Source organism: Pseudonaja textilis, chromosome 2 (genome assembly GCF_049901715.1).
Source record: "Pseudonaja textilis isolate UNSWEBS1 chromosome 2, rPseTex1.2, whole genome shotgun sequence".
NCBI lineage: Eukaryota > Metazoa > Chordata > Lepidosauria > Squamata > Elapidae > Pseudonaja > Pseudonaja textilis.
In genome coordinates, this window is record NC_141991.1 from 42,256,881 (window position 1) to 42,266,114 (window position 9,234).

General features: G+C 36.1%; 1 protein-coding gene across 1 annotated transcript; it reads right to left on the reverse strand.

Moving 5' to 3' along the window:
* Positions 1-777: 777 nt before the first annotated feature.
* Positions 778-8,716, reverse strand: SEC13 (SEC13 homolog, nuclear pore and COPII component). Its single transcript, XM_026722811.2, has 9 exons — positions 8,555-8,716; positions 6,849-6,893; positions 5,562-5,677; positions 4,799-4,950; positions 4,213-4,346; positions 3,736-3,869; positions 2,705-2,825; positions 2,031-2,177; positions 778-1,676 (listed from the first exon to the last, which is right to left on the reverse strand). Exons 1-9 carry the CDS (start codon positions 8,555-8,557, stop codon positions 1,566-1,568), a joined length of 963 nt encoding a protein of 320 aa, XP_026578596.1. The 5' UTR covers positions 8,558-8,716; the 3' UTR covers positions 778-1,565.
* Positions 8,717-9,234: the final 518 nt, after the last annotated feature.

Consider the following 9,234-nt stretch of genomic DNA (forward strand, 5'->3'; position numbering starts at 1 on the left):
TCACTGACTCACTCATCTTAGCTTATGCTTTCTTAAAACTGTAGACCTATCACACATCCCAGGAAATAACTTGTAGTGAGTAAAATAGGACTTCTGTATCAATTTATGTAGATTTACTTTGTCCTCATAGCTCTTGATAATTGATGAAATACTAGTTCTGAAATTCGTAAGTTTAAACATGTCACTGATTATGTTGCTTTATCCTGCAGATAATTGTGAAAATAATAAAGACAGCCTTGTTGGAGGAATACAAGCTCCGTTACCATAGCAACAAATAAATAAAACATAACAGTATTTCAGGTCAGCAATAGACAGATAATGTTCACAAACGGCTTGTAAGGATTTGTTATTTTAGCCAATCTTAAGATAAGTAGTTTTAACCTTTCTCTGAAATTGATTCCTCAGTATAGTCTACCTAACAATTTTGCAAGTCTCATTCTGCTGTACCTCCTCCCCCTACTTATACTTCAGTGGATCAGAGAGATATTTGACTGAGCTGCTATGAACCCTAATTTTATATAAATAAAAATAATACAACATCTGCTCACATCATTAGTGTAAGAAAAACAATATGCTTTTGACCTCTGTTCTTTATTCTGATACTACTTAAAAGCTGCCTCATTCCTCCTTCCACTTATTGTTTCTATTACTTTAATTACATAATTATGTTGTGCCATAAACCAACAGCAAGCAAATAACACATAATAAACAAAGTAGTTCAATAATTTCTTCCTGTTCTATGTTAAGTCAGGAGTGAAATAATCCTATGAGTCCAACTTAAACAACCTGAATTTATTACAATTTACTATGAAAAATGTACAAAATAATTACAACATAGAGCAACTTTCTTTCTGAACAATTCAGTGGTTTTTAATTGGACTTTATTTCTCTTTTTAAACCAAAAGAACAAAACATTAGTTATGCAGTATTTTAGAGATCAAATTTACATTTTCAGTTAAACGTGTAAGGCAAGTTAAAAAACAAAGGTGACTTTGTATTGGATCATAGTGTGTATAACTTTTGGCTCCCATCTCTTCCTCATGTTCAAATTGTCTACCACGTGGTTCTTGACAGAAAATATTAAAGTTTTTAAAAATTACTAAAACATCTACTCTGAGGAACTTTTATACTCTTTTAACAGAGAAATACTAGCTGAAAGGATGCCAAAATTTTCAAGTAAAATGATGAAAATCTACTGGTATTTCTTTTAATTAAAAAAATCATACTAAAAGGAACAGTATTTTTTCATGTAGATTTTGCCTTGAATTTTAAAAGTGTCAATTAAGACAAATTGTTACAGGGGCTTTCCCTAACCTGGTATCTTCTAAATATGTTAGTTCATCCTCCCCCTAATTCCTAGACAGTGCTACAAGGAATTAGGAAAGTTATAGTCCATCAAACTATTAAATACTAGATTGGTGAAGGCATTCCGCAGTTTATTTTTTTTTATCAAGACAATATTCATAACAAATTAAATTTTACATGGCCCGTATTCAATAAACCTGGATTACTAAGAAAAGTAGAAAAAAACTCTTTCTTTAAACTGGAAATCTTCATCATAGACATCATTGTTCATTCTGTTGTCCTTCTGTGATGGCAGATACTGCTCCTTGGCCCTTATTGACATCACTAATGCATGCCCACTGTCCATCTACCGATTCTTTCCATAGAGTTACCTAGAAAAGACCATGTTTATTTTAGAACTCATTCTACAAACAACATGAACCTTGCTCTGAATAAAATAATCTTCATTAAGGGCCCTAGATTTGATAGCTATCAATCAGCCTTAATGAATTTGCTTTTAAATTTAATTGGGTCTTATTTGGTCATGGCAAGCTATTCTTGCTAGCAGAACACAGACAAGGCATCCTGCAGATTCTTTTCCCTTACTCCCCAATATTCTCAAACTTTGTTTTGGAGGGTTTCCACAGTTAGTAGAATGCATTTTGAGAGAATAGTGCAGGAAGAAAGAAAAACTGTTGCTAGACTGATACGTATGTTTTAAACCAGTCAGCTGCTTTAATACTTACTTTATTATCTCCTCCAGACACAGCTAGAATATTTGCAGTAATGGACCAGCTAACATGCCACACTACATCACTGAACTTATGGAGTAATTTTGGTGACCATGAGTTTCCAGAGGCATCATCGCACATCCAGATAAATACTCTGCCATCCTAGAAGAAGGCAAACAAAACTGTCAAGACACAGACAAGGGTACATTCAGTATCTCCTATGGCTGAATGACACTGACATTTTAACAAGGAAATCCTTTCACCAGAGCCGCAGCTATAACTCTATGACCACAGAATTGATTCAAATTATGCTTCAAGTTGGCAATTGTCAATCCGTAAGGGTATCATATTTCTAATGCTAGTAGTTAAAAACACATTGATACAGATCTTAACTGGATGTACTGCTTCAGATTACAAACAGGGAACTGGAATTCTAAATGACTCTATCCACTCAAATAAATGAATGGATTTATTTTACTAAAATAAATTTTACTAAGGGCTGACTAAAAACAACTTTGCTAAAAACCAATATGCCAGAAAAGCTTAAGGTTAAAAATTTCTCCTCAATAAGCTGCTTTTTCATAGCATGTTAGATTTATTTTATTTATTAAACTTATATGCCACCCATCTTATAGAAGGCAACAACATATCTCTTTATTTTCATCGGGTAAACATTAAAGAAAAATTACCTGGGAGCAGCTGGCAATAGTACTTGTTGGCAAACCTATGGAAGGAGCCCAGGCTACATCTCTGACCCAATCACTGTGAGCTTCCAATTTTTGTTCTTCTTTCCACTGGCCATCTTCTTCTCTGGAAATATTGGAGGGTGGGAAGATGAAGATTCAGAAAAAGTGTCAAAACCAAGATGAATTTATTGTGATAAAGGAAATGGCTATTTTAACACATATCAGCAATATTTATACAGATAAGTGTTGCAGTTATAGGATTGGCCTATTTACTTTCTGATCAAAGTATGGAATGGAGAAGAGTTTCAAACAGATTTGCCCCAAAACCTAAGTTTTGCCCCCTTTGCAATGTGGTTATTTTATGTCTGCTTTGAATTACAATTCACAGATTCTTAACAGTTACAAGACATCCTTTGGGCAATTAACTTTAATTTGCAGCAAACTATGGGAATCAAACAGAAATTCCCCCAATAGAAGGCAGTCAAGCCTGTATTTGAACACATCCAGGGAAAGCAAACTTACCACCACTCTGGATAATTGACCCTACTATTTCAAAATTTGTACTGTTGGAAGTTTTTCTAAAATTCAGTTGGAATCTGGCTCCCTGTGTCACACTTTCAGATATTTGACAACAACTATCATATCACACCTCATTCTTTTTTTCTGAAGCCAAAAATGTTCAATTCAATGTGAAGCTACTTGTGACTATCAAGGGAGTTTTTGTTAAGTGTCCTTGAAAAAAGATCCATAAGAACTGGCTTCTGAATCACCAAAGGAAAATCAGTTCTGTTTTATACTCCAGTTTTCTTCACTGAGGCACTGAATCATAACCACCCTAGCCCAACAAATGAATGCAGAACCACTAAGCTAAAATATAAAATGACTACTGGAGACAAATTAGGAAAGGTTTTAAACTATTTAGTCATTTGGCAGATGGAAGAAGCAAAGAAGGTAACTTTGTAGCAAGGACAAGCAAAAAAACCCATCCCCCTCCCTCTTAAAAAATTAAAAAATAATTTTTGAGGCTAACTTACCTCCAAATTTTGATAAGATTATCACAGCCACCTGATGCAAATCGTTTGATGTAGTTTGGTTTTTGGTTTGAAGGCTGATCTATGAGGCTTCCTGGCACAACAGCAGGTGCCCAGCTAACAGCATTGCAACCAATCTATACAAAAATAAATCAATGTGGATTCATCTAATTTATAGCAAAACTAAAGACAAATTTTAATAACTATTTGTTTCATTTCTAAATGCCTCCTAAGAAAGCATTTTAAAGTAATCCTTCAGTTATGTCTTGAACAATAAATATATTCCCTCTGTTTAATACTGCATGAGTGTTTATCCAATTAAAGAAACATTGCCTTTCCTTCCTTAACTACATAAAGTGTATTTTGATTCAGGTTATTTGAACTTGAGATTCTAGTAAAAGATTAAAAATATTCTACATGCTTGAAATCTTCCAACTCGTTTGCCACATAAAATGTTTAATAAAATGACTCTATACTCACTGTATGTGCATTGCTGATTTTTTTCACTTCCCATTGTCCATCACCAGTATAGCTCAACAAAGAGATAGCCCCATCAGAACTGCCACAAGCCAGGATCAACCCATAGTCTTGTGGTGCCCAACATACAGAATTGACTGTTAGAAAATGTAGAAACAGATTACATTATTATATGAATTACTCAACTACAAGAGGAAAATATAGGAATCTCAACTTTTTAGTCTATGCTACTTAAATGGAATGAAAGCAACAGCCTCTTTTTTTAAAAAAAAATCTGCAGCTTCTAAGTATTAAAAGATTATAATGGCAACAATAGCACAAATGCCTCTAAGCTGGTATTTAGTTTACAGATCACAAGGCTACTTTGTCCCACAAGCAATAAGATATTACTATACAGTGTTACATCTACAGATACTGGTGATAGCAAGAAAACTGGCTTCAACAGGGTTGCACTTAAAAGCTGGAAATGCCTGCAGCCCCCCAAAAAAGAGAAAGCAAGAAATGAGCATAATCAAAATAGGTAAATTCCTACTGAAAAATTAAAGCAATCTGTTCTTAACCCAAACGGTTTGGAGAAGAATATCCCTACCTGAGGAATCATGTCCTGTGTATTCATATGTCTTCTCCCATGTACCATTCTCTTCTTTCCAAATAATAACCTTTCTGTCATAGGAACACGAAGCCAGGATGTTTCCATACATGGGGTGAGCCCAGGCAACCTGCCACACTGGACCTTCATGACTATCAGAAAAGATAAATAATTACTGCACCAAGGCCTTGTTTTTAGTTATGACATAAGGAGAGCATGTTAAAACCATTTTAAAATCATGCATCATGTCAAGTAATTTATATCCTGAAATAACACATAAAAAGCCATTCTAATCTTTATTCACACATATCAGCCTTCTTATCAAAGGCTTCAAATCAGGCATCAGCATATTTTAAATATTTTTTTAAAAAAAGGTTGTAACATTTCCATTTCTAAAGAAGATTCTTCTTTACAAATGGAAAGTTTAACACATCATATCTGGAGAGTCCTTTTAAAGAACAGGACATAATTCAAATAAATTATTGCCTAATTGTACAGAACTCAAAGTTTCCTTCTTAGTATTTGTGAGTCCAATGAATGATGTTTAGTTACTTTTAAAATGAGATGAGGCCTAAGAAATTGGATAAGTCAACCTTTATCTGGTTGATGTAGGATAGGTCAGATAAAGGTTGATTCTCAAAAGCTGACAAGTCGAATATTAGATATATTAAAAATATATTCTGGCAAAAAGCCAGCAATTTTGTCTATAAGCAAAATAGAAAAATGGGTCACATGACAAAGAATTATCTTGTTTTCAGCTCACCCTCTTAAGTCAGCTATGAGAATTTGTCCTCCATTCCGGACATCAAATATTTTCACAGATCTGTCAGAAGAGCAAGTTGCCAATCGAGTGCCATAGTAATCCATCTGAGCATCATGCTAGGAAATAATGTAATAAGCTTTTTAAAACCTCGTTGTTTCAAAAACAACAATTTTTAAATCTTTGCAAATGTAATATTTATTCATTATTCATTGTGATTTGGATGGTCACTTGTCTCAAAAGTGACTAGGAACAGCAATTAAAAAAAAATAAATTAAAAACAAATTCCCATCAAATACAAAAATATAAAATACAAAGCATAAGAAGATATCATAATAAATTACAACCAGGAGTTATATTATATATTAACTATTTGGCATCAATGAGTGGTAGCATGCAGGTTCACAAAGTATTTTACTGGAAAAAAAATTATAGTCAGCAGTCATTTTAGCAGCTAAAATTATAAGTAGGGAACCAGAAAAATGTGCTAGACAGTTAAAAACGAGAAAGCATTTTTTTTGCCCTAAATACTTGCCAAATATCACAACTGCCATAACATTTTTCAAAATCTAATAATATTCCAATAAAAATGTTAGAGGATGTTTTTTGAAAAATCATTTTGTTTCAGTGCAAATTCCCAGATATTTATAAGGCCACCCAACTCATAATTTATGACTATAGACAGCATACCTCAATTTTGAAAAAAAATAATAATATGAAAAACCAACAGTATAACAAAGCACAATCATGGAGAGAGATAAGTCTGGACTGAGACAAGGATTTACTCTCAAGTAGAATGTGCTCAATTATGATTATATAACGTCACCATATTATTAAGGCTGGCATCTACTATTTTATGCATATTTCAAAGTAGCAAATACTACTCACTGTTACACTCAGAAAATATAACAGATAATGTGTCTCTTGCTCCACTCACCCCTACATCTCTATATGGTATACAGTATATGCTATAATATGGTAAATTAACATGTAAATATATTTAAAATGAACACCTACCACACTTCGAGCATGTTCATCATTCTAATGCCATATTTTCTGGATTCAATTAATCCCATTCTATCTCTCCAAAGAAAGGAGAGAATTATTAGCCTTACCATAATTTTCTTTTCCCTTCCATGTAAAAATTAGCTTTAGCATATAGGTGTTCCTTTAAAGTTTCCTATAGTACATCAGAAAAATATTCATTCCTTGCATTATCTTACCAAAATGAATTTTGCTGTATTAATTTCGGAATAGAAATGTACTCTAAAAAAGAGACAAAATACTTACTATCATATCCTCATGGGAAGTGTCCACTGTATTAATTACAGACACCTAATAAGAAAACACAAAGAAGCTGTAAAGACACTAAAAGATTCTGACCTTATATTTATAGTCAAGAATTAAAATATATAGGACTTGGCCATACTGTTTACAGTAGTTTATCTACATTAATATGATTAATTTTCAGATAATTTTAGAGCATCCCATAAGCATTTTGACTTCTTTGTCCTTAATTAATCTTTAGAACTTCCATGACATATTGAAACTGATGCTAGTATAAGGTAATACGAGAAGCTAATCTTTAGCTGGCTGCCAAGACAGGAAAAAAAGTGGTGGCAGAACAACTAGTTTTGAAAACTTGGTTCTCATTCTGATACTGATTACCCTACCCACAAAACTGTGCCTATCCCGGGATGTAAAAATATCTTAGACCCAGGACAAAGGCGTTTGTGAACAAGTAAGTCTAATTTCAATAGTTTTATGGACTGTTTAAGCACATCTACTAGTACTACAATCCATCCTGATCTCCAGCAAGGTCAATAAGGTTAACTGTCCAGAAAGCTAGTACAATAGCACTCAACTTACAACCATTAATTAGTAACCATTCAAAGTTAAAACAGCATTGAAAATTCAGTTAAAACAGCACTGAAAAAAGTGACTTATGAGTTTTTCACATTCCTGATTATCGCAGCATCTTCATGGTCATATGATCAAAGTTTAGGCTCTTGGCAAATGGCATATATTTATGGCAGTTGCACTGGTCCAGGGTTGTGTGAACACCATTTGTAACCTTCCCAGATGGTTTCCAACAAGCAAATGCAATGGGAGAAGTCAGATTCGCTTAACAATCTTATGATATATCTAACAACTGTAGTGATTTGTTTAACAAATCTGGCAAAAGGTTTGTAAAATGGAGCACAACTGACTTAATGATTGTCTTGCTTAGCTTATTGCAGCAATAAGTCAAGGACTACCTGTACAGCATTCAGCATAAATATGCCCTGATGGGGGAAAAAATGCTTGACTTTTTCCTGGCTGCTACCCAGCTTCCCAACTGTCCTCCACAATTAGGTTGGTCACCAAATCCTAGTAACTGGTTTGGATCAGTCCCAAAGGTGCTTTTTCAAGGGGCAACTGGACTTTCTTGGAAAAAGCACCTTTGGGACAACCATGACCTGGATGAACGAAAATTTCCATAGACGTTTGGTTTGGATCAGAAACATTTAAAACCAGTAGATCTTTGATGTAGCCTTTTGACAAAATACCTGCTTCCGTTTTCAGTTCAGTGCAAGACAACACCCACCCACCCACCCCCGAATTAAAAACAAAATGAATGAAAAAGAGGCGCTTGGATGAATGGAGTAGATACGTCTCTTGCAAAGCGTCCAGCAGTACAGGACGGGCGCTTTCAGGACCCCAAACGAATGGCTTGGGAAAGAGTCTTAGACTTGGCCGGGATCAGATAAGAGCTGGAGTCGGGAAATGGGCCTCGATCCTCGACTCTCGCCTCGCTCGACTTTCGCCGTTTCCCCGGAGAAGCTCGGCGACCAGCTCAGCCCTTCAGGAACTGGCAAAAGGACCACCGCCAGCCGCTACCCCCGCACTCCTAAGACACGGAGGGGAGCACCCTGGGCCGCCAATAGGACTACCCTAAGCGAAAGGAACCCAAGTTTGATCGCCAATCCCGGTCCTCCGCCCACCCTCAATCTCACCATGGTGGCGACGACGAGAGAGGAATCTCCACCGGACCAGCCCGGCTCCGCAATACGATTTGCCCGCCCGGCCGCCCGTTCTCAGACGTGGCAAGCCGCAGCCTGGCTGTGCGTCCGACAACCAAAACCTTCCGGCTAGGGGAAAAAAAAAGCCCTCTTCCTGAGATCCGCAGGAAAGTTCCTCCTCCTGCTCCCTGGGCCGCCTTCTTTACCTTCCTTCTGCCAAGCGAGGGGCACTACGTGTTTCGGGACTTCTCCCACAGCCTCCCTTTTGTAACCTTTGCCGCCTTTATTCCCCCGTTGCTTTGGGGATGAGGGCAGAGTGATTATTTTTTCTTACGGGGTTAAATCCTAGCCAGTTTGGATTGAGTTGAGCGGGTGTAAATCGCGGTTTATGCACGATGTGAATAAATATCCAGCAAGCTAGGGCTTGGTGCAGTGTATAATCTCAGCCAGAAAACAAATCAGATTTGTTTTCCTGCCCTCAGTATCAGAGTTCCCCGAATAATTGATGCCTTGATATTGGATCATCAATTGCTCCACTGGCTGGGAATAGTGCGATTATAGTCTGAGACGTTTAGAGGTCGCAAGATGGATAAAGTAGTATGGAAAAATTAAGAGTTTCACAGGGCTGTTGAAAGGCTGAGTAGGCTAAGTCATGTTTTCACTGCGAGTAAAAT

Coding starts and splice junctions, on each gene's coding strand:
- SEC13 (XM_026722811.2), bottom strand. Junction 4,951..5,561: donor CTCATAGCTGACTTAAGAGG/GTGAGCTGAAAA, acceptor CTTTTCTGATAG/TCATGAAGGTCCAGTGTGGC. Junction 1,677..2,030: donor TGTCTGGAGGAGATAATAAA/GTAAGTATTAAA, acceptor GGTCTTTTCTAG/GTAACTCTATGGAAAGAATC.